Raw genomic sequence first — 25,149 nt, 5'->3', positions numbered from 1 at the left:
CACAATTCATGGGAATTTTCACTTCCCACAAAACATGGGAAGTTACTTACCCACCCCTCCCTTGGTCATTCACAATTCCCATAATTTACAAATTCCCACATGACACCAAACATATTTATGTAATTTTGAGGAATTTTAATAAAGGAAGTAATTTCCCATGAATTAGAAATTCCCATGGAAATTTACTTTCTACATCAACCAAACAAGTCCTTAGAGTAAAATATTACATACAAAGTACAGAATAATAACAAAGATGGGATAATAATGATAAAGGTTGTAGCTAGTCGTCATCATTGATACAATATAATTCGTTATTAGGAAATAATGGGAATACTCGCTACATTGATAACATTCTGTTTGCAATGCTAATAGAGTTGGAATTGTAAGGGATAGAGTATAAAATATATTCCTGAGCTTCAACCATCTGCTATCATCACTTTGTTAATTTTGACTACAATGTCAATGAATTTGTAATTTTTCATATATGTAGGCAAGTGTAATAGATTAAGTCTAGCCATGAAGTCAAGACTCAAGAGATCAAATTGTCACGTTCCCTCCCTTACCCCAAGCAGTCGAGCACAATTTATTGACAGCCCACTCTCGGTCACTAACTATGTACTATGAAACAAAGAGAATCTATAACCAGCTATGTTAATCACCTTAGTAAACAAATTAAAATTAGAATTAACAAAAGATAAATATTGTATTAGATCAATCAATTTAGTGTTTAATACTGGTATAGTAACATAATCAAGTGATATAATCGATCATATTCATGAACATTCAAAGACAATGATAGGATAATAAACATTATATTGAAATGATCATAGTAATGTAAGCCTTTAATCAGCAAAGAAAATGCATCATAGAGCTAGAACGTGAAGCTAATGACATAAGGTTTATTGTGAAATTGACCTTGGCTCCTTAATAAATTGAAGAGGCAAGAAAACATGTTTTGACTATTTTTGTACGTACGTCGTCTAAGGTTCTATTAGCCTCTAATTATTCTAATAATAGAACCTTTAATTTCCTTAAACTTTTTTTTTCTTGAATAATTAAGGGCTTGTTTGGCATTGTTTTTTATTTTTAGTTTTCAGTTTTTTGAAAACAAAAAACCAAAAATAGGAAATTAGAAAAAGGTGTTTCTACTTTTCCGTTGTCAGTTTTCAAAATTATCATGAGTTTAATAAATTTGACTGATTTTTTTTCTGCATTATATAACATATATCATATGATTTTGAAAAACAAAAAAACCAAAAAAATAAAACCATAGTGATGCCAAACGCACCCTAAAATTATTGTTCTTGATTCTTGGTTGTTATTTTGAGAGCGGTTTGTTCTTTTTTCTATTGCATGAAAACTTTGTAAATCAATATTAACCAAAGAATGCCGTCACAAAGGCATGCTCCATTCTTATGCCACTTCTTTTGATAGACTACTTTAATTTGCTTAATGAGCACTAATAACTTTTATAAGTGAAATGAATTGCTATTCAAAGCTTTCTTGTTCTTGAACTCCAATGGAATAGTTACATGAATAATTGGTGGGACGACCTGACAGGATAAAGTCGTATCTCTTAATCAAAAGAATTACCTAAGTCCTCTAACTAAAGTAGACAGGGAAGAAGGGTCGAACCACAGGTAAACAAGTCAATTTATTCCTAATTAATTAAAATAACCTAAATTATTAAGTAACCAAATTGTTGTTGTAAAAAGAAATAAACTAAGGAGATTAAAGTAAGGAGAAATCAATTAATAAAGTCCTAGGGTATAGGTTCACCAATAAATAATTCCAGGGCAAAACATAATAATCAATCATCAATGCATCAATCAATCAAATCATAAAGGGCTTTTGCTACATATTACAATCACAGAATTAATTTACCAGTATTAAATCACATCTCTCGAATCTTGACTTAACCATTTATAAATTAAACTGCCTATTGAAACTAAGCCTAAACATCAATTCTCATCTCTCGAATCTCGAATCAATATTGCAAAACTCATACAATTAAACCAGGCGTAATCTAATTGCATAACATTAAATCAATCAATAGGAAATTAATCAAGCATTGACAATCAACAATAACAAATTACCCCTTCATATTAGTTATGGATCCCCACAAACCCTAGAAAGAAAACTACTCACACATAATTAAATCTAAACTAATCAAAGAAAATAAACAAGACATGATGAATTAAAGAAATTAAATTATTGAAAATAATAGAGAAGAAATCGTTACCAAAGTTAACAGAAATTATGAATTGAATTAAGGAACAAAGTTATAGAGAGAGAAAAACAAGAGAGAAGTTTAAGCTTAAGAGAAGATTAAACTAATGAAAGAGAGGTAATTGTATCAAAAGCAACTAAAACGTATTTATATAAAATATCAAAATCCTAATTAAAATCTAAGTAAAAATCGCCGAAATTAATCTTCAAGACACGCGCCCAGTCGGGCGAAGCACCGCGCTGGCCGGGCCTGCCTTTTTCATCATGGACGCTTCTCTTGCGCCCGGTCGGGTGCGAGCTCGGGCGAAGGGCTGCTTATTCCTTCTTCCACCTCGCCCGGTCGGGCGCGTCTCAGGGCGAGGATGCCTGATCGGGCAAGGCCACTTGGGCACTTCCTTGGACTTCGATTGGGCCTTGATACTCAACCAAATCCGAATTTCCTCTAAGGGGCTTGAATACTCGGTGTCCAATGCCTCGGCTTCTCATATGTCGAGCCCTAATCACCGGTTTGATGACTCTAACCGGCCTTGGGCTACGAAAAATGGTCGTGCTCTTCCAATGCTCGTAGTTGCTCCAAATAATCCCGGGAAAATGCTCCAAGTGTGCAATTTCCTACAAAACTCAACCAAAACTACGAAAATACTAGAAAACACAAATTAGTAATAAAAATGGCTCTAAAGAGCCAAAAACACTACTAATTATGACTAAGAGACGGGGTAAATCACTATATAAAATAGACATATCACGACCTCTTACCAATGAAGTGCATGCCAAGCACTAGTAGAAAAAACATCAAAATGCTCCAGTCAAAATAGCCATATGCTCCGGTTTTGAACCACATCAATAGTGGGTGGAGCAGATTACATGTTGAAAATGCTCCGGTTTTGCTTTGGTTCAAAACCGGACCATAAAGTGGCTTAATGCTCCGGTTCAAACTTAATGTCAATAAGGTATACGCTTCAATTATGCCAAGGGGAATCGATGTGGTTTCAATGTTAAATATTGAGCAATATGTTCCCATTTCTATGTGGAGTGCGTGACATATTATGTAAAATGTAATGCATGCTGGTGAAAGTAGAATTTTAAAAGTGTTAATAATGGATCTATTACCCGTGCGGTGAGGCTGATTAATTATGAATTTATAATGCACTTGATGATTAATCACATGTGTTTATAAAGGTCCAGTTTTAACCATAACTAATTGAATCTATAGCCTATGTGACATGTGATTTTAAAATGTACTTCATATTAAGTTATTAGATGGATTTTATATACTGAATATTCGGAGTATACGTAGAGCTAGTGGTTGAACATTTTTATGGTCTTCATCAGTGATCGGCCTATGACCATTATGGGGGGGTACTACTGAGTAGAATTTGGTAACTACATACATTTTAGGCTACTTAATTACTTGATTAAATTAATATTAAGACAAACTATAAAGTTTACTAATTTAATGAGAGTTTGAAGGTTTTGCTACCTTCATTCCATGATAAACTTGAGCGCGCAATTTCTTTGAAGAACGTACTTATGAGAGTCTAAGTAGGGAAAATGACTTTTTAGGAAGCGCTAAATTTATTTATAGTCAAAGCTCACACAATATTCAAAATTAAATTATACCATCATGTGTTATGAGGGTCTCAACTTCGATATTCAAGTTCAAGGTTCATTCATTCATAAAATCAAGAGTTTTTAGAGTTCAAGATGTGTTCAATAACAGAACATATAACTATTGCTTTACTCCACATATTATAGGCATTGCATGCAGTTTATATGCATATGAGGTTTACATTGCACCTAGTTATCTCTAATGAGTAACTGACTATAAGTGTTACGTATTGCATACAAGTGCATTTTAATTTTGAGATAACTTTAAAATGCATAATAAAATCATGTGTTAGCCATTCATTGATCAAAGCTAGACAATATAGTTAAAATTAGACGACAAACACATGATCTAAATCAATAGGTCAATCAATCTTTTTATTTCAATGGTATAATTCACATAGAGATACATGGGTTAATAGGGTTATACTACGTATATTTGTATCCCTAACTAACTCTATACAACCTCTAAATTATTTATTTTGGTAGTAACTAATAACAAAAATTAATTAATAGTAGAAAAATAAATATGCTTGCATATTTATTATTCTGGCTACTACTGTCATCAACATTTAGATTAATCTTAATTCTTAACCGTTGGATCTTTATTTCCTGGATTTTTTTCACATCCTGCGGCTTTCTCGCATCCACGTGCATAAGGGTTAGTAGGGGCACCAACTTTAGCCGAGTTAAGTATAATATAAGGACCTCACTTTTTCATTTTTTCACCTTTAAGGACCTTCCACTTTTTTTTTCACCTTTAAGGACCTAACATTTACTTTCCGGTGGTGATTAACATCAGTTAACTCACCTTGAGTTAAGCTGAGTTAAGCTTTGGTTAGCTGACATAAAACCATAATTACGTAGCTAATGTGTCATGGGAAAGCACACTCATTGTTTTGAATTAAGTTACCCCTATGTTTTATTCATTTTTCATACTGTATTCTAGAAGCTTTGGGTCATAGGTTTTGTTTTGTGCTAATTGCAATTGATTTGTTGTTGAAAACTGGAGTGAATAATTATTTGGAATTTAAGGGTGTTGATGCTAATTTGATCTATGATGGTGAGAAGAGGGGTTTTTTCGAGTGTTCGGGGTTCGAGAGCCGCCATTTTTTAGGATAAGAGCTTGAGTTTGATTTAGAAGCAGACATTAATGGAGGTTCAAAAGCATTTGGGAGGGGAAAGTGAAGATGTGATTTAGGAGGAGGATTTGGAGACTATTGACATATTAAATTTCGGTTGAACAAGAACCCTTTGATTCATAAGATTAAACGGTAATTTATCATTTATATGTTTGTGATTTTAGATAGGAAATAATATTTGGTTTATTTTCTTTTGCATGTAATAGAATTAAAGGTGTTGGTAGAACTTGTGTTGAATCGAATTTGATGTACTAAACTCATGTGGGAACTGGGAAGATTAGAACTAATCATTATAGTAGAAAGTATTGCAGTAATTAATGCTTTGAAGGACTTAACATTTGGAAATGAAGGACTTAAGTTTTTAGCCGAAGTTCAGGTGAGTTAAAGTTGTTGGAAAATTAACCATAGGTCCTTAAAGGTGAAAAAAAAAGCTGGAGGTCTTTAAAAGTGAAAAAATAGAAAAGTGAGGTACTTGTATTATACTTAATTCAACTTTAGCCTTTCTAGGATTGTTGTCTCCTTTTCTAATTGCACCATATCCTATATCAAATTATCAACTCCTTCTACTTCACTAATTATGCATGAAACCAACATCATTCCTATGATTATGGCCATTAAGCTCTTTCTTGAAATGCCCAATTTATAATAGAAGTTTAGTAGCTAATTATGTTATTGTAGCGTAACAAATGTGGGGAAGCAATTTTTTTATACATGCATTGTCTATTTCTATAGGAGCTTCAAATATGACCATTAAAAACATGGTAACTAATATAAGATTTGTCTATTGTAAGCTAAATGTGAGAGCGAATTTTATTTACACCATTGGTAAGATTTGATATGAGTTTTATAAATCTTTCTATTTTATTGATGGTATTCTTAGTGTTTATATAGTTTTTCAATCAATGGCTATAGATAATTAATTGATTGTACGAGTAATATGCATGTAACTTAAGCATGAAATTTTTGAGACCATTCTAAAATTTATACGAAGTATAATCTTTGTATTATTATTGGAATCACATATATATTTTGTGCACTTTGGCAATTTATCATTTTAAATCCATTTTATGGTTTCTATTAATTATTGACGAAATATAAACTCCCTCAACATACATAATGAAAATTTTAAATGAACACTATATTGCTTGCAACCACTAGATTTTGTAAAAACTTTTTTTGTTTTAATCTCACCTCATAAATTTGTGTGTGTCTGAACACAAATCAAACAAATTACATGAGCTACTCGTATGTTTTTTTTTTGTTTTTTTTTTTTCTTCTTCTGAAGTAAAAATGAGTTATGATTCTTAAATAATGACATATAGGGAAAAAAAAAATAATCTAATTACTAATTAGTGTTCAATATAAGCAAAACGTTTTTACTGAATCTTTTAGCATTGGACATTTGTTAGACTTTCATAATTTGTGTGCAAGATAACATGAATTAAATTCAAGTTTAATGTAGTCGTGTACTCGTATCTATTAGAATTTCATATGTTGTTTTAAGGGCTTGTTCTGATTTACTAAAGAGTGAAATTGAAGTAAAATTAAGATGAAGAGAACAGACCTTAAATTTCTAAATAAAGAGCTAAGTTTGTGCTCAACTTTACTCAATATCACCCCTAATTTTGCACATAAACAAAGCCAAAACGCAATCCACACAAATTTAATGTGAAAAAACGACGCCGCTTCGAAGTTGTAACCCATAAACATCATCTTCTCCATTGCGAGAAACATTGAAGCAGAAATATAGCAAAAATGGCGCGAGGAATAATTCCCTTTCTCTCTCCTCAAACTAGAACCACTGCTACTTCCGCCGTCATTGCAACCTCAATTTCAACGGTATTCCCAAATAAGCTAAGAAACGGTGTCGTTTCTTTCTTCTTCCGCCGCACTTCTTCTAGATTCTTCTGCAAATGTTCCCAAAGTATTAACTCTCAACTCCCTTCAGAATACACTGAAAATTTCTCAACAAGGATGCAAATGGCTGCCCTTAAACCCCACCATCGCATTGGTTAGTTTACACCCATCTTCAATTTTATTGATTTTTTCATTCATTTTTATCTGGGTTGCTCAAATTTTATGCTTTTTGTCAATTTTCTTTCTTTTTTTTTTTTGGGTTTTGTGATTGATTGTTTATTTTAATGGAAAATTTTAGATACTCTTCGGCTAGTTGTATAATTAATTAAGGGACTATTATACCCTTTGATTGATGAGATCCATTTTATGTGATTTGGGTTATGTTTACAAATATGGTAGAAATTGAAGTGTTAGAAAAAGTGAGAGGTTGAATTTCTCACTTATTTTACCCTGACTTACAAGTTACAAATTTAATTAGTTTAATCACTAAAAAAAAGTGTTTATCTACAGTATTTGAATGGAGATGGTAAGAACTAAGAAGTAATGACTGTGCTGTTTTGTTTACAATGTGGACTTGAATCATGTTAAAAAATGTTGGTAGTGTCACATGGCCTCTTATTTCATTACTTCAAGGATATTGGACGTTTTCCATGTTTTTGTAGTGCCACATGAGCAGTGTCACCCATTCATATGCGATGTTATCGTTGCATCACATTAGTGGAGTTACCCATTTGTATGCTCTTGTGGCCGGGAACGGAGTATTTCTGTGTCATCTTAGTACCTCGTGAGCAGTGTTACCCATTCGTAAGCCCTTGTAGCTAAGAAAAATTTGCAATTTACGTCCAATTAGCTATTGCAACACCAAAATAGTTCCAAAGGACAAGTAGACAACAATGAGAAATCCTCATTTTAGCCGGGTTTAGGAAGGTATAGATGTAAGTCCAGCATTAGGAGTTACACAAAAAGGGTGGTGGATAGATGGGGGAGTTTAACAAGTAGTTGAGTTTGGAGCACTGGAGCAGTTTTTAAAGACTTTCAAAGAGTTTGCTTCTGCACTTCTATTTGGTATTTAGAGTCTATTTTGTTAACCTTCATGATACTTTTCTCTTATCTGTACTTATAAGAACGTAAATGTACACGTTTGTTTCTGAAATCATTTACCTTTCAGTTCAACTTTAATCTGTATGAAAGAGTTGGAGATAGGTAAATGTACACGTTTGTTTCAGAAATCATTTACCTTTCAGTTCAACTTTAATCTGTATGAAAGAGTTGGAGATAGGTTGGAGAGGATGAGCTCTTGTTTGTATCCAGTTGTTTATTGGCATTTCTGCTCACATTTTGTTCCCTTTTGATACTCTTTCTGAAGCTATGGGGGTCTCTGGTGGTGCTGATAGTATGGCTTTGTGTGCTCTAATGACAAATTGGAAGACTTGTTCAAATGGTGATTGTCTTGACAGTTCTGGCTTTGTCGATGGCTTACTTGCTATTATTGTTGACCATGGACTGAGGTCAGAGAGTAAAGAAGAGGCGAAGACTGTTTCTCGTTGGGTTTCTGATATGGGTATTAATCAGTCTTCCCTCTTAAGGGATATATTACTGGATTTTCATGGGTTTATGATGTTTCGAGTTTGAAATTTTTTGGCAGATTGCTTTCTCATGTGGACTATTTATAGGAATCAGATGTAAGATTTTGCATTGTGATTGGCCTGATGGTCGCCCAAAGGTTGGGCACTTGGAAGAAGTGGCTCGTGATATGAGGTAGTTATAATTCTGCCAAACTTATTAAATTTCAGCATTTCAGCTTTTGCAATGGATTTTTCCGAACTCAGTGATAAGCCCTGTTTTGTATGCGTAGGTATAAAATATTTCAAGATGTTTGCTTCCAGAACCAGATTGGTGTACTACTTACTGCCCATCATGCAGATGATCAGGTGCAAACTCCTGTTTGTAAAAATATAAGTCCATGTTGGTCGATCTGGAATCATATAAACAACCTAATTGTTAACTTAGGATTTTTCTGATCAAATGCATCTATTCATATGACAAAAGCTATAACTATATTTTTCAAAAGTTGAATACATGTTTAAATGTTTATCCACCTTATGAGGAATTCTGCAGGCTGAGCTGTTTATCTTGAGGCTATCTCGCAATAGTGGAGTGCTTGGACTTGCAGGAATGGCATTTACATCTCAATTATTCCCTAAATTCCCATGTGTTATTGGTGATATATCTGACAATCAAGGCATTCTATTGGTACGGCCCTTCATGGAGTTCACCAAAGAAGACCTATACAAGGTTAGTACCAAGATGACAACTTATATATTTGCATGCAAGATATGATTCTTATGCTTCATGCACTTTGGCTTAGAGACTTGTATTTTCTTCCTCTCTCCTGTAGTCACTTGCTTTGAGGGGAGTGATTGAAGTGAACAGGGGGTCTTGATTTTTTTTTTAGGTAGTGATTGGACTTAGATATGGCATGTGACTATATGATGCTTATGTTTATAGAGGCAGGACATTCTTGTGTTGCCTTCTTTTTTTGAAGACATTACTTTTGATCATTTTTTTGGAGCAGAAATTTGACCATTAGTTTGTTGCAAATTTTATATTCTGTTTCTTGGTTCACCTTAGTCTTCACCTCCCTACTGTCTCATTAATTCTTAGGGATAAGGTATGTACTTACTGCAGATTTGTATTACCAGTAATCTTAACTGGGTGGAAGATCCTTCAAATCGAAGTTCACTGTTTGCTCGAAATAGGATCCGGATGGCATTGCAAGATACGAAAACCTGTAAGCTGTGGATGTCTGTTTGATAGACATGATCTTATCTCCTTACTACTTGACCTTATTTATCATCTACAATATCTGCATTTGCATCGAAGTTGGATTTTTCTTCTGGGAATCACATCTCTAAATTCTTTCACTGTAAATCCACATTCTTCTTCCCTTCCCTCGACTCTGTTAAAGTCAGTTGGATTATTCTATATTTTATTTACTATATTTCTGTTAGATTGGTTTATGTATATCTAACTTCATCGCAGGTTGTAGAAGGTAATGACTAGAATGGTTTTGCAGGTGAATTCAGGTCTGAACTACAAGGATTAATTGCCATTTGCAGGCGAACAAGGTTGTATGTTGATTACATGTGTCAGGTTCTGTTGGATCAAGCTGTGACCATAATGCCTGTAAGCAATTAATTTTACCAAAAAGGCCAAAATATATTTCATCATGTTCCCCTCATATATCGCTATGGTGACTGTAAACATTAGTTGATACATGTTCCCTATAAATGTGATTTCAGTTTGGCTAATACTTCTTCTGCCACGTGGATATGGGAATCTATTATCTAAATCTGCAAAATAAGAATGTTGTAATTCACTTTCAGATACCTAGATTATTGTTGGACGACTGTTTGTCTGTTAGACTATTACTATATTTATAAGAATCGAACCCTTGCCCCTTAAAAAAAGTTTCTGATGTGATCTTTTGAAGGTCTCCTCCAGGCTCCAGCTTACTTGCTTGCTTTTGTCTAAAATGTTCTTTAAATTATTTTTGTAGCGTTGTGCTACTGGTTAACTATCTTTATATTGGTGGTTGCAGCATGGTTATGCTGTTATTGACCTAGGCAGTTTAAACCCATCCAAAAGAGAGGATATCTGTCTGTCAAGATTTCTGGCACTGGTATTGCAGGTAATAAATTTATAAAGTTGCAAAATTAACACGTTCCTTTCTTATTTTTGTGCAGATGTCTTTTGAATTGATTGCATTCAGTAAATAATGAATTTTTGTACTAATAAAAGCATATGTTTTACCCCTGCTATGCCAGTTTATCTCGCAGAGGCATAGACCAGTACGTGGAAGTGCTTTAAGACTGCTACTAGATTATATTCGAACTTTTCCTTGCAAGGTACATATGTTTTTATTAGCTTTTAATTCCTGCTAGTACTCGCCATTTTTTGTTTGTTTTGACAGCTTCTTCTTATCCATTATAGAACCAAGTTTATACTTGTTGCACTGCTACCTCTTCTTGTCCTTTATGCTTAATATAGAAAACAACTCCTAAGTTTCACTGTTGTTTTCCTTGATGAAATCGAAACATTTTCACTTGGCTTTTTTCACATGACAGAACTAAGTTAGCTAACCATATATTGATAATGTATACGAAGTATTTACTAACTTTATATTCGGTCTTGACTCTTGCTAACATTGCAGACCTCTTTCACAGCAGCCGGCTGCTATCTCTGTGCTGCTCCTGGCACCAAAGGAACCAAGATCCTTGTCTGTTGTTCCGTTCAATCCGTTCTTCCTGCAAAAACTGAGTTATATTCCACATATCCTGGCCAGGAGAAGAAGCAATGTTCTTCATATGATGTGGAACAAATAGTCATAGATCAAAAATATTTGTTGAAGCAATCAGTCCCGGATAATTCACAAATTCACTTTCTTGACCCAATGTCTTCGAGCTCTGTTCTTGCTGAAGCAAGAAGACTCAAAATTCTTAGTGAGTCCACCTATGAGTCCATTTTACAATTGCAGATGAAAGAAACGCAACTGTTCCAGTCTAGATCCGAAGTTATATCTAAAAGTGAGCCGAGGAATGAAGAAAAAATGGTACCTACAACAGAACCATTTCGACCTGGACAGAGCTGTTACTTTATGAGCAGGTTCTTTCTGACTTGGATGTCAAATGATGAAATGGACTCGTGTTATAGTTCCTTGCAAGATGGTGATCAAACAAGGCATCAAAATTGCAGTTTGTGTATGGCTGGTGATGTGGTAGCTTACGTCCGTCACATGATTGATGAAGACTGGCTGTTTCTTGCAAAATTGGCAAACGCTCAAGATTCGTGCAATTTCAAATTGCAGAAGTCCATTGTTAATCATGGAATGGATCAAGGACTTGACAAGACCAACTTATATTCCAATCATGCAAGGTCATCAGCCCAACAAGCTCTAAGAAATTTGAAATCTATTCCCGTTGCTGCTCGAAGAGGCTTACCTGTCATAATCAGTAAAGAGGGCTTCCTGCTAAGCATTCCAGTAAGTTGATCTTTTTTTATAGATTAATATCCCAATTGGAGCTTTATTTACTATTGATGGTCATAATTTGATGTTAGTCATCATTATATAGGGTATAGGCTTACGTAAAGTCCTACATGATGTTGTCTTCATTTATTTTCCAGATTTGATCGCTAATACCGTTTAATTCTTTTCTCAGAGCATTGATTTTAGTCATTGTCCATCTTTGATCATATCTGCACAGTTCAAGCCTAGAGTGCCACTTGATGGAGGACATAATTCATTCATGTAGCTGGAGTAATTGATTGATCATATCCACCTTTGTAATGGAGTAATTGTGTGGATATCAACGATATAATTTGGTCCTTGTTGGAGTATATATTCACTGAAGCAGAAAAAGCCTTCAGAATTGCCCGTGAACTGGCAACAGCAGCTGAAGCTTCAGCTTAGCCAATCATATCAGCCAAGAAGAATCTAAGCCTGAGCTTGTGATTCGACTTCAGTCAAAGGATTTAGATCGATTCTATTACAAGCTGCTAAAATGTGTTAACATGTGCTTGGATTTTAGTTTTGATTTGATAACATTTCAAAGATTTGCAAGGATTATGATTCTTGTTTTGTCTCACCCCAGCAAAAGATTAAATGGTAAGGCAATGTAAAGGATAATTATGCCTTAGTCAACGTTGTCATTATCAAGCTGTTAATGCTGTTTACATTTGTTGTAACTCTTTTGTCAATGTACCTAACCGTAGTCTGTAATCTGTCAAACTCGTTTATATAATTAATGTCTTTTTATACTCGTAGTATATAGTACGGAGTATATGTGATTATCTAAACTATTGTTCAGAAGTTGGACACAAGTTTTTCTTCTATTCTTTTTTTTTACTCGTTATTCTATTCCTCTTTTAAAGTTTGTCTCACTTTATTAAAAGTTTTGTTATGTGGGTTACACTAGACACTTTTTTTTTTTCTTCCAGATAGCTCTGGAGAAATATTTAAGATACGGTTTCAAACCGGGACGATCTATAATAAACGGAAAGAGTAGCGAATCCTCACGGGCCAGTGACCACAGTCACAAGTTGACAAGTTACCAAAGTAGAAGCAGTTGAATACCGTTAAAGCAAGTATTATTATGGGGAAGTATAGATCCAACTGCTTTACTGACAAAATAACGGCTCGTATAAAAAAGCAAGAAATTAGCTCCACCAATATTACTGTAATTTGTTGCGGACCAACTCAAACACATTACACATCCACTTTTGTGGTTCTCTTCAAAGGCTCATCAAAATGCATTATCACCCGCTCCATTGCTTTATTCCCCAAATTACTAATCTTAATTATGCTCCCTAATCCAACGGCCATCATCTTATCCAACGCATTATATTTCTCCTTACCCAACGCATCATGCCTTGTCTTTCCTCTTTTTCCTAATCTACCCTTTTTAGCTTTCTAGTTTTTCTCTATTTTATTGAATGGACTTTGCCCTTCTTTTGCCCTTTTACACTTTTTGTCAATGTCACATTGTGCCCCATCATCCTTACTAAGTACAACTTTATATCGATAAATATTCCTCAAGATATATGTATTGTTCAGTTTTCTATGTAGGGTCTTACTTTGTTCATTCGATATGATTAATATTTTTTCTTATCTTGTTTCATGGGATATCATATAATTATTAATCTATAATGTTATGCTACGTAACTCTGTTTTTTTTTTTTTACCTGACACGTTTTGACATTAACACTATTCACACACTCCTTTTTAACCGTGTTTTGTGCTTTTATAGGTAATGAAAAATATAGTCATGTGGAATCTTGTTAGATTCGTCACGATAAATATTTCAAAATATCAACATATCAACTTTTCATATTTTTTGGTTATCAGTAATTAAATATATGAATAGTTAAAGTTGTGCATTGACAAACGTGACTAAAAAAACGTGTCAACTAAAAAGAAACGGAGGAAGTATATTAGTAAAATAAGTCTAATTGAGAATACCCTAGCTATAGCTATATCTATATCTATATCCACTTGTGGAGTAAGTTAACTAAGCACTTAAATTGTAACACTAATAATTTGAAACGGGTGGGGTGCAAGTGAAACTAACATTAAGGAAAATATAACCAATTGAATATTATTGTGTTAGTTGAAGATTTCAAATAATAGTTTCACAAAATGTTTCCTAAACTCTTGTATAAACCTACCCACATGCATAGTGACTACTGACTAGTGAGTTGGTCCAAGCAAGGGATACCTTGGACTTGGTTGTGCCAATATTTTGTTTTCGAACTGATTAATTAGGTTTCATGTCTTGAGCATCAATTTTTAAGCTATAATTTAACTAAGTTAATATAAGATAAAAGTGCATAATATATTTTAAAATACAAGGAACAATACAAAGGAGAAGAGAAAAATACTAAAAAAAACACATTAAAAATTTGACTTTTGGCAATTTAATAACAACATTTTTTTTTTCGTACTTTACTCTTTTAGCGTTATAGTTTCCTTTTTTGTTTATTTTTGTGTTTTGGACTATAAATAGACAACTTTGCCCTCGTTGACTTTGCTCTACCCATGTGATTTATTGGTTTTCTCTCCATTAATTCATTTTGCTTATAATTGTTATTGTCTTAATGAGTGCACATGTTAATGTTGTAGCAAAATGATCAATGAAGTATACGCCATATCGACTATCAGCTAACTTTAGATGATTAAACTAATCATTTATCCTTTAAACCTTTCTCTTTACAAACAATAGTTCACATCGAAACTTCTTTTCCAACCCATAGTGATACAACTATTTGTGCTAAATTCATGTCATAAATTTTTCAAAAATTTGATTCGTAACTACTATGCCAAGCTCATAGTCCCCGACTTTCGAACTATAAATACTAGTTCAAACATATTTGTGTCCTTAAATCTATAAGAGTTAGATTCTTAAAAGGCTACTATCCCTAAACATAAGGCTACAAATGATATATTGTATTTAATTATTGTGAACAAGCTAATTTCATTTATTAAACATGCTTTGAGCTATTCATAATTTCATATAAATAATTTGTTCATGAACATTAATAAACAAGCTCGAGTTATTCATATATGAAGTATTTATCATAAGTTCTTCAAAACCGACTTATTATTCAGATAAAAAAAATACTACGTAATACTCCCTCTGTCCCTATTTTTTTGCCCCATAGCTAATTTTTGAGTCAATTTTTAATAACTTTGACCGTAAATTCCCATTAATGTATAAGAGATAATATAGTCAAGTGGGATCTTGTTGGATTCGTCGAATTATATATTTTATTAATATCAAGTTTTTATAATTTTTACACTTATAGATCTTGAAATATACTTCATCCGTTTCTTTTTACTTGCAACACAGCCTTGTGGCACGTGTTTTGAGGTCGGGTTTGTGTAATGTAAACAGACAAGTTATTCATTATAATTTTTACAAATGATACTTAACCCTATTCTAATCTTCGTGTAAAAATTATATTGATAAAATCGGTCGTTTATCCTCACTAATCATTTCCTAAAACTGCGTGCCTAAAAGGTGTGTTGCAAGTAAAAGAAAACGGAAGAAGTATACGTTTTAACACGCGTCTCGAAGACCATGAAAACTCCAATGGAGCAAAAAAAAAAAAAGGGACAGAGAGAGTACGAGTACAAGTTTTATCATGACCCAAACTTGAGCTATTTATTAAAAAAGTCTCTATATGGAGTAAAATTGACTCCAATAGACCATACATTTTCTGTCAAAGATTAAAAAAACATCAAACAACAAACATCAAACAACAGAGGACAGATGCATGCATAAGAATAAACATCAAGGGTAATTATGGAAACCTCACAAAATGAATATAAGCTCACGAATCAGTAAAGCACAATTTCTATTAATTCAAAAGCGTGATTAGTCCATTGTCTTCCACCCAAACAAAACAAGAGAGAGAGAAAGTGTGAGTGAAGAGAGAGAAAGTGAAAGAGTATTCTCTCTGCAGCAGTGGTGGATGCTGGTAGGATTGCTTCAATTTTCGAACTTCATTTACTTCTCTCTCTACTTTCTCTCTCTTCATCTCCATTTCTCTCTCCTCTTTTCTATCTCCATTTCCTGAAAACGATCGAAATTAGCTAACTACGATGCTAGACGGATTGCTCGGAAAAAGTGGATTCTACTCCAAATGGTTTGTTAGATTTGTTGTTCAATCTCTTTCTCACCTAGATCTTTCTCTTTTTCAACCTATTTTAACTCGTTTTTGCTGGATTTTGATTCATTTCACTGATTTTGATTTTTTTTTGGATTGAATTTGCAGTAAATCGTTGATTAAGCAGACGAGAACTCGAATCGAAGTTGTGCGACGAAAACGAAATGCGACGCAGAAGTTTTTGAGGAAAGACATTGCTGATCTGCTTGCTAATGGCCTTGAAAAGAACGCTTATGGAAGAGTGAGTTTGTTTTTCCTCTTGTTTTTTAGCTCAACGATTTGATTTTTTATTTCTATTTTTGTCGTGTCGTTTTTTGATGATTGTTGAATTTTTATAATGTTTATTTGAATTTTTCCGTTGTGCATAGTATTTGCCTATTTGGATGATGAGAAATGTCGGTGCATCTGAATATTGCTTATATTCTATGTTTATATGTGTATTTTGTCGATTAATTTTGACCGAAAAGCATATTTGCTTGATTTTAGCAAGAATTTGGATATTCATTTATTCATTGGATTTAGAATTTGACTGTCAGTAATTTGAGGTGTAACTTAGGTCTAAAAATAATCTTCTAATGAGGAAATTTTACTCTACATATTCATATAATTATACTTTGGTTGAATAATGGAGGTAGAAATAAATTTTGATGAAAAATGTCTTGTTCTGTCTCTTCGTTCCAACAATAGTTAATTGTTTGACACTCTGAAAATAGCATATGACATGACTTATTGAATAGTACAAATTAATCTAAATGTAGGAATAATTCTATGAAATGTATTATTCTGGTCTTGGACTCACTGATTGTGTAATTTTGACATTTTGCGTAACATAGATTATTATTCTAGGTACTTGATGTTGGACTTGGCATATCTGGAAGTTGTTTGCGTTTTTAATGTGCGGAAATGTGATGTTTTATTAGCTCCAAATCGTTAAAAAAATGTGCGACATTTTTGTAAAGATCACTGCAGTTTCACCTTGACCGTGCACTGCATTTTAGTATTACTATCATCTTGATTCATTAATGTGGCGCATATCATTGGCTGTTCCTGTTATTCAAGAGTCTGACTTTCATCTAATATGTGTGTATACTTGTATGAATTTGACATCTTGTATTTTATTTCTTATGATAACAGGCAGATGGTTTGATTTCAGAGCTGATTCTTATTTCATGTTATGAATTTATTGATCATGTTTGTGAAATTATTTTGAAGCACCTTCCAGTTCTGCAAAAACTAAGGTACGTATTGACCTCTCCTTGCTGTTATGCTTTTGTTATGCCTTATCAGAAATATAATGTGTTGGAACTTAAATTACTCCACTTTGGTCTTCGCGTGCTATGCTGTGTCTGTATGTAGCTCGGTTGGTTGCGCAAACTGATATACATCTTTAATCTTTTTTATCTTAGCTGCTGTGGTGATGAACTTCCTATTCCTTGTTTGGTAATGTTTGGTCACAGCATATAATCATAACAGAAACTTTGAGCTCTTTCATTTCCTCACTACACAAAATAATTAAATAATGCATGCATTCCTGAATGAAGAATGATAGTGTAGAATTTACAACACGCCAAGTCAGTAATTGTTTTAAAATCACTGAGCTGGGTGTTTAAAATCACTGTGCTGGTTGTTTAGGCTTGTTATTTGCATATTTATAATGGTGAATATTTATATTGTTCTAATGCAAAAGGATACAACTGATCGGTGCACTCAGAACTAGGTGAAAGTACCTCGAGAAAATTCTTCCCTTTGTTCAATCATAGACAATAAGAAATCAATGTAGCCTTGGCTCCCTTCTTTGTGATACAAATGCATGGGATATCTATTTGCAGAATTTCTTTTACACTATAGACCATTTCAGCACACTTATTGTTGCAAAATCTTTGCCTATAACAGGGACTGCCCTGAAGACTGTAGAGAGGCTGTAGCATCCTTGATGTTTGCTGCTGCCAGATTTTCGGATTTACCTGAGCTTCGTGAACTTAGAGACTTGTTCCAGGGAAGATATGGAAACTCTGTGGAGTACTATGTAAACCAAAAGGTATATATTCACGAATCAGATTGAATCAGAATGTGTGCAGATTTCTTTCTTAGATTTTGCAGCTAATTATTATGTTTACATGCTGCAGCTTGTTGAGAATATAACTCCGAAACCACCTTCTATGGAGAAAAACATCAAATTATTGGAAGAAATAGCATCTGAATTTTCATTGAGGTGGGACAGTAAGGGCTTTGAAGGGAGGATGGCTAGTTCTTTCATTACTGAGCAGGTAATTCTTTGTCTTCTCAAGGTTCATTTCAGCTGAGATATCTGTTTCTCTTTTCCTTCTGAAATATCCTGTGAGGTTGTAAGGATAATTAGAACTTCAAGAAAATTGGCTGCTTAAAAAGCAACACCTTTCTTTTTATTTCTTATCCGTTTCTATGTGATTTTATTATCTGCAGAAGCACCAAAAAATTCCTGAGACTATCCAGGCTGCTCAGGTCAAAGTTTCAACACCTTTTGTTGACGAAGCTGCCCGTAGGACTGTCAAAGAAGAAGTTTTAACGAAGAAAAAGAGTGAAGCCAGTCATCCTATTAAAGAAAGACAAACTGATGGCAGACATCAAATGGATGCCAGGAGAGATCGTATACCAGAAAGAAAAGATGAGTTGAAATATAATGTTTCTAAAGCACCGGAACTCATTAACAACAGGTACAAGCCGCCTCCTAATAGGGACAGCATTATCCAGAAAAGCGAGGATCATGACACTTATCTTCAAAGAAAAGGACAGAAGGCTGATAGACGTGTATACGAGGATAATAGTGTTAAAGAAGCCATTCAGGTCGGTAACTCATCTCATGGAAAAAGATTGGAAACTGTTCATAGCCACAAGCTGGATAGACGTAGGCAGGATGATGAGCCAGAAGAAGATCTTTTAAAAGTCTTGTCGCAACAAAAACCTGATCAACGGCCAGCCAATAATGGAATAAGCTCCCCATCTTCCATTAATGATGAACCAACTGAAAAGAATCATGTAAGATCCACAAGAAAGAAAGAAGAGGGTGTAACAGATGGGTTGCCTTTGAATTTCAGTGGTGGAGTTCCTCCTCCATATGTTAAACCAAGAAAGAGCAAGCACAAAGTTGATCCTGAAGAGAATGACACTTTAACCTTTTATCCAACTGGCAGGCCAGAAAAGCCCCCCACCAAACCTGATATTCCTGGTGCCCAAGAAAATTTGGATGGAAAGGGACGTGTCACGGAAGTTTATTACAAAGATGAAAGCAGCGGTGTTGAATCGACTCCTAGACGAAGACATCGGAAGAAACATTCTCGTTCCGGGTCTTCCCAAGATGGTAAAGTGAATGGTGAGGGGGAAAAGGAAGAAAGGGTTCTCCGGAGAGTGTCCACTAGTAGGAGAAAACATGAATCAAGAAAAGGTCTCCAGATAGCGTTTGATGATGACAATTACCAAAAGGATGACGAGGAGAGAATGATTGACCAGCTGTTGCTACACTACAGCAAGAAACCTTCTTCCAGTGATCCTGGAAAGCCAAGGAGGGAGACTAAAAAACGAACAAGTGATGTGAAAAAGCCTCCAGCTCATAGAGCCGAAGTTGGTAGTAACTTGGATGAGGAGGATTTAACACCAAGGAGAGGGACATCTAGGTCGATGTCTTTTCCTCCTCGCCAAGCACCCCAGCCTGAGCAACAGAAGGTGTTTTCTCGTGCTGCTTCCTTTCAACCAGAGATCCCGGCAAAGCATGTGCACCCAAACCTTCCTGATTACGATGACTTAGCTGCAAGATTTGCTGCCTTGAGAGCATGTAAAGGCTGACAGCTTCAAGATTTTGGTAACAGTCTCAAATCATTTCTTGACTACTATACTACTTGCTTCTTGCATTCACTAAGCATTCCTGCTACGAGAGATTTTAGGATGTCTATGTTGAATAATCGAGGTCAAGAAATGTGCAAAGAAATTGGATGGAGAATCATGGTGCATTTGGTTTCCTGAGATTTGCGGTATCATTGATTCATTGTATAATAGAGAGCATTCAAGAGTAAGACATTGTTGACTACACGATCACCATACTATTTAGCCTGTAAAATTGTATTATCATTTGCAATTTTGCACGCAATTATATGAAAAAAAAAAAAGAAAAAAAACTCTAATGATACAGATTAAGATTATATTATCCAATTACATTAGTTCACATCATTATACTGTATGTAATTTAGTTTAATAAAGTAGCTAATTACTGTACTTTCCAGTTTTAGTTTGTATTAGGTATGCACTACTCACATGTAGATCAGTGTTACATCGCGACACTTATACTACAGCTGTGTTCAGTTGGTACTAGTAGTTCAGTTTGGTCAAATTAAGGTGTGTTTTGTTTAGTTTCAGAACAAAGGTTTACCGAAGCATCTTGCAGATAGTAAATGACCATTATACCCTCCATGGAAAATGGCCTACGAGTCCTTTTATATGACTCGTCTTCCAAAGTCTCCAGTCCTTTTACCTGCCATATGCTTAGTACTCTTTCCCGCCAAAAAAATAAGGTATCTCATGAAAACCCTCCTTTTATTACTCTTTCTTTCTGCTCATCTTTTTCCTATCATTCAGTCATTTTTACAACGGTACTCTAGAAAGTGAGAGAGATGAAAGGGTCTTCCAAAGTAATAATGGGAGCAACAATGGCAATTGTAATTGTCCTTGCCATTGTGCTACTCTTAGTGTTGGTACTTCTAGCTGAGCTTTATTGCTCTCTTTTTCTCCGGCGACTAAAGATAAAAGCCGGAAAACCTGATTCGAACCCCGAAAACCCCGTCTCTCAGCCTCAACAGCCACAAGAGCAGTTAGTCCCTTCTCCTCTTAGTAGCTTCTATGCTCAAGGGGTTCTAGATGCTCCTAGAAGCTTCCTCTTTCCCAAACTCCCAAGTAAGAGAGAAAACCGAGCTGAAAGTGATATTGAGAGGCCAAAACATGGGAAACTTCATCAGTTTCTTAGAGTTCAATCCCCTCAACAAATTGGCCTTGCTTCTTCATTATCACCCTCACCTTCTTTCATCCCACTTACCAAGCCTCACCAACAGTCTGACGAAAACCCTGAAATTGTACCTGAAGATGGGAAGGAAAAGAATTTCATGTACATTTCAAACCCTATCTATGACAATGAGGTTGCCCGGCCGAGCCGAGTGGCAACCCCATTTGAGACCCCGGACAGCTCCCCGTCCCAGCTGGATCGGAGCGGGTCGTCCGGGGATGATGAGGAAGAGAGGGATAATGAAAATCTTGGAACTTCATCAAGTCCATCTTCACTGCCACTGAGTCCAATGAAGGAGCTCCCTGCTAAAGCTGCTTCTGTTTCATTAAGGGATGCAAGGTCTTTGGGTCCTTCTGCTAGTGAATCAAACAGTCATATTGGTCGTTCATCTTCTTCTTCAGATTCACCTCGCACTTCACCTTCTTGGTAAATTTTAATGTTTTCATCCCTAATTAGATAAAAATTAGAGGTTGCAAGATTATTCTATTAGAATATCTCATGTTTAAAGGTGAAAAAAAAAATGAAATTTCCTAGTAATTGCTCCTCTAGTTTAGGGGTGGGTGAATTTTCTTCCCCTTTTTATTTACCTTTTCCTGGTTGATGTTAGTAGTACTGTAATGTAGTAAATTTATGGCAGTAAATTTGTGGTAGAAGTTGTGCTTTTTATGGCAATAGGCGTGGGTAAAGGCACGTGAACCCATGCCTCCCTTTCACCTAACTTTAGCTCTTTTGCCCTATTTTATCTGTCTTAAGGTCTTTTGTTGTTTAGGAAAATAGTTTGATTAAATAGATTTAATTATTTTATGTAAGTCTTAGCAGAATAGCAGCAACATACAATATCTATATACAGTATGTTTGTTTTTGTATGTATACATTCTTTTTAACTTGTCTTTATGTTTTTTGAAAGAGAATTTTATCCCTGCTTAAAGATTCTATCACTAAGAAACAAATTCTCTTCTTTTTTTTTTTTTTTTTTTTTTTTTTTAAATTTATTTTTGGGTTATTTTTGTTTTGGGATTGTGAAGCTTGCACGTGAGGAGCAAGTGGTTCTTTGGAAAATTCACATTAAAAAAAATAAATTAAAAAAATGAGTATGACAAAAATGAAAGAATTATCTTTGATATTTTATGGGGGTTGCTAATTGTATGGTGATTCCAAGGGCATGGAAGCATAACAATGCATTTTGTATTTTTGTATATATTGGACATGGACAAACATAATGCATTGAGCCCAAGAAAGAAGTTTCAGATTCTCTTAGCCACAAAAATCTAGCAATATCAGTAGATAAATGTACTAGTTACATAGTTTGTAATAGTATGGACTGTGGAGGAATTGTTAAGTAAATGCAAACGGTAATTTTTTGGTTGAATAGTTTACACCCCACTAGTTTGTACAAAAATTACCGAGCTGATGGGAACTTGTAGACCTGCTTGCTTTATTTTTATCTAGCTGTTGTTGATAATGTCAATTTTGGCGTGACAAATATATACTAGTATATGTATTTTCGAATAATGTGACAACAATAGTAATTTAGAAATGAATTTAGTTGAAGATCTAAATTTTTGGTTACTCTAGGATTGAAGTTGCTTTCATAGAATAACTTAGGAAAGTTTATAGACAAGTGTAGCTTGCAAGAAAACAAGACTTCAGAACACACAATGCACATAATACAAATATCTGTTAAGGTAGTGTTCTGTTCTTCACACCAGGTTTCTGCCTTCTGACTTCCCTGTTTCAGCTTCTGTCTTTTGAAATAACCTTTAAAGAAAATCAAGATTTTATTAGTTACTATTTTCAGATATGTAATGGGAGTAATAAGCATTTCCTTTTTCATGTTCAAGGAATCAACGAAATACAACTAGCCATAGAAATGTGTATTTAAGGTCATACTGTGACTGTGACATCAAAATATTTGATGATAAACAGAAAATTTATTAGGGGAAACAGTACATACAGTGAACATCAGGTACATCAGCATTGTATTAACTGAAGCAACAATACATTCCTTGTCGACTTTGTCTGATTTGAATTTTCATTCCACTTGAACGTGAGGGACAAGTTCTTGCCAATGTCGCTGCTGTAAAACCAGAATATATCTCTTCATAAACATATAAGATAATGAAGCTCTTAGATCGTCGTTCTTTTGGTGCTCTCTTTTTACATGCTGTTCTCATAGCTATTTGTGTTTTATAAATAATGATTTGAAAGGATAGGAAAGGAAGGAGAAGTGAACCTATTTCATAAAAGAGCTCATTGACATTCTGTGCAGTTTTAGCAGAAGTTTCAAAGAAATGCAACCCATTTTGTTTTGCATATTCCTCAGCTACCTGCAACATTTATCAGTCTCATTAACATCTTCCTGCAGTGTTCATTAACCAAAACTTTTTTCATGGAATAGAGATGTACTCCGTATTTGGTAATGTCTTAATCTTACTGCAACTGAAGTACAGTCCCCTCTTAAGAGACATGTAAGCAGTACATAACTATGACTCGTCTTGCACGAGGCTCAAGAAAAGAACCACTGATTTAATACTTGCAATCCAGGCATTGTTGCAACTGCTTATCAGAACATATTATTCCAAACAGTTGCATTAATTTCACTGAGGCTATTTGACCTAGAGTTGGTTCTATGATAACTTGATAAGAGTATTATTGAGGAATGATGATAAATCAATCCAGTAAATAAGGCAACTGATGATTAATTTCAGCATACCTCGTTGTTGACCTCCCTCTTCTCATCAAGGTCTGCCTTGTTGCCAACCAATGCAGTGAACATGCGAGGACTTGCTGATTAAGAGGAAAAGTGAATTGATTGTTAGCATAAAAACCTAATACAGTAACAGTTTCAAGCTTCTGAGGGAGTGGGATGATGTTTGAACTTTTGTGCAATCTTTGTAATCTTATTCATGCTTTCTTAAAACAAGGGGGAATGCATTAATGACATAGCTGTTACCTTGCCTCTGCAATTCCTCAATCCATCTTTTCGCTTTCTCAAATGATTCCTGCATCAACAACCAGGTTTCATACCGTCATATTTGTTCTTAACTGATATAATCACACAAAGTTTAAGTAAATGAAATTGTCATACAGTTACCATGCTAGTAATGTCATAGAGCACGACAGCTGCAGCTGCACCGCGGTAGTACATAGGAGCTAAGCTTTGGTAGCGTTCTTGTCCGGCAGTGTCCCATATATCAAGCTTTACAATTGCCTCATCTAAGGACAACACCTCAGTGAAAAATGCTGCTCCAATTGTTGATTCCTGCAGGTTATGCAATCAGACAAATAAATACAAAAATGATTACTCCTCATATCTAGTGTATAAAGTTGATTAAAGATGGTAACCTGACAATCGAAGAATTGGCCCTTTACAAATCTCAAAACTAAGCTTGTTTTCCCTGTTCCCATATCCCCAAGAAGCACCTACAAGATAACCAACAAAATTGAGTATTATCCTAAGCAACGAAGTTCATGTGACGTTATTAGAAGATGCAACATACAAACCAATAACAAAACATATCAACAATATTCAAGTTATAACTTAGGCCATGTCCATTTTGTTCCGAATACAACAATTTTTAAACTACGATTATAAAGCAGCCAAAATAAGTTTTAATCGATAACTTCATACGAAAGTAGCCAAAATAAGTTTTAATTGATAACTTCATACGACAAAAACATTATTGAATTAGCGAAACTCACTTTTAATCAATGAAAGTCAGTTCTATTCAGTAAAAAACAAGTAAAGAGGATCTTAATGTAACGAATAATGTAAACTTGGAATCTTGTAATGATAGTGGGGAGAAAAACAAATGCAAGTCTACTTTATGCTCTAAATGATGGATAATAATTACCTTATCATTTTAGCAAATTAAAGAACTTAATTTAAACATATAAATTAATTTTGTGATGGTAAAATTTTTAAATTTAAGAATAAGGGAAGACATACCCACCAGCTTGGCTTGAACGTTCTTAGTGCCCATGTTGATCAAAACAAGATATTTTAGAAAATTGAAGAACGAAAAAATTTTGTTAGATACAATTATGAAAATTATAATAATTCAA

The 25,149-nt window shown here is 34.5% G+C and overlaps 4 protein-coding genes across 5 annotated transcripts; 3 read left to right on the top strand and 1 right to left on the bottom strand.

Moving 5' to 3' along the window:
• Positions 1–6,664: 6,664 nt before the first annotated feature.
• Positions 6,665–12,660, top strand: LOC145578583 (uncharacterized). The gene is made up of 11 exons (XM_081635883.1): positions 6,665–6,987; positions 8,200–8,394; positions 8,507–8,591; positions 8,689–8,764; positions 8,952–9,128; positions 9,522–9,624; positions 9,910–10,019; positions 10,435–10,524; positions 10,661–10,741; positions 11,047–11,874; positions 12,053–12,660. The coding sequence occupies exons 1-11, from the start codon at positions 6,732–6,734 to the stop codon at positions 12,143–12,145; spliced, it is 2,094 nt and encodes a 697-aa protein (XP_081492009.1). The 5' UTR covers positions 6,665–6,731; the 3' UTR covers positions 12,146–12,660.
• Positions 12,661–15,767: 3,107 nt separating this feature from the next.
• On the top strand, positions 15,768–20,254 carry LOC145579861 (uncharacterized). Its single transcript, XM_081637146.1, has 6 exons — positions 15,768–16,037; positions 16,167–16,299; positions 17,193–17,296; positions 17,952–18,096; positions 18,185–18,325; positions 18,501–20,254. The coding sequence occupies exons 1-6, from the start codon at positions 15,994–15,996 to the stop codon at positions 19,875–19,877; spliced, it is 1,944 nt and encodes a 647-aa protein (XP_081493272.1). The 5' UTR covers positions 15,768–15,993; the 3' UTR covers positions 19,878–20,254.
• A 323-nt stretch (positions 20,255–20,577) lies between these two features.
• LOC145579862 (uncharacterized) lies at positions 20,578–21,950 on the top strand. Its single transcript, XM_081637147.1, has one exon. It carries the CDS (start codon positions 20,699–20,701, stop codon positions 21,512–21,514), a length of 816 nt encoding a protein of 271 aa, XP_081493273.1. The 5' UTR covers positions 20,578–20,698; the 3' UTR covers positions 21,515–21,950.
• Positions 21,951–22,661: 711 nt separating this feature from the next.
• LOC145578582 (ras-related protein Rab5-like) lies at positions 22,662–25,083 on the bottom strand. 2 transcript variants are annotated; one of them, XM_081635881.1, is made up of 8 exons: positions 25,038–25,083; positions 24,430–24,507; positions 24,179–24,346; positions 24,038–24,086; positions 23,798–23,871; positions 23,318–23,411; positions 23,039–23,161; positions 22,662–22,842 (listed from the first exon to the last, which is right to left on the bottom strand). In XM_081635881.1, exons 1-7 carry the CDS (start codon positions 25,065–25,067, stop codon positions 23,067–23,069), a joined length of 588 nt encoding a protein of 195 aa, XP_081492007.1. In that variant the 5' UTR covers positions 25,068–25,083; the 3' UTR covers positions 22,662–22,842; positions 23,039–23,066. The 2 variants fall into 2 exon arrangements, with proteins under 2 accessions (XP_081492007.1, XP_081492008.1); XM_081635882.1 differs by having other exon boundaries at positions 23,039–23,158.
• Positions 25,084–25,149: the final 66 nt, after the last annotated feature.

Source organism: Chenopodium album, chromosome 14 (genome assembly GCF_948465745.1).
Source record: "Chenopodium album chromosome 14, dcCheAlbu1.1, whole genome shotgun sequence".
In the NCBI taxonomy this organism is placed as follows: domain Eukaryota; kingdom Viridiplantae; phylum Streptophyta; class Magnoliopsida; order Caryophyllales; family Amaranthaceae; genus Chenopodium; species Chenopodium album.
This window is presented reverse-complemented; position numbering and strand designations above follow the sequence as displayed.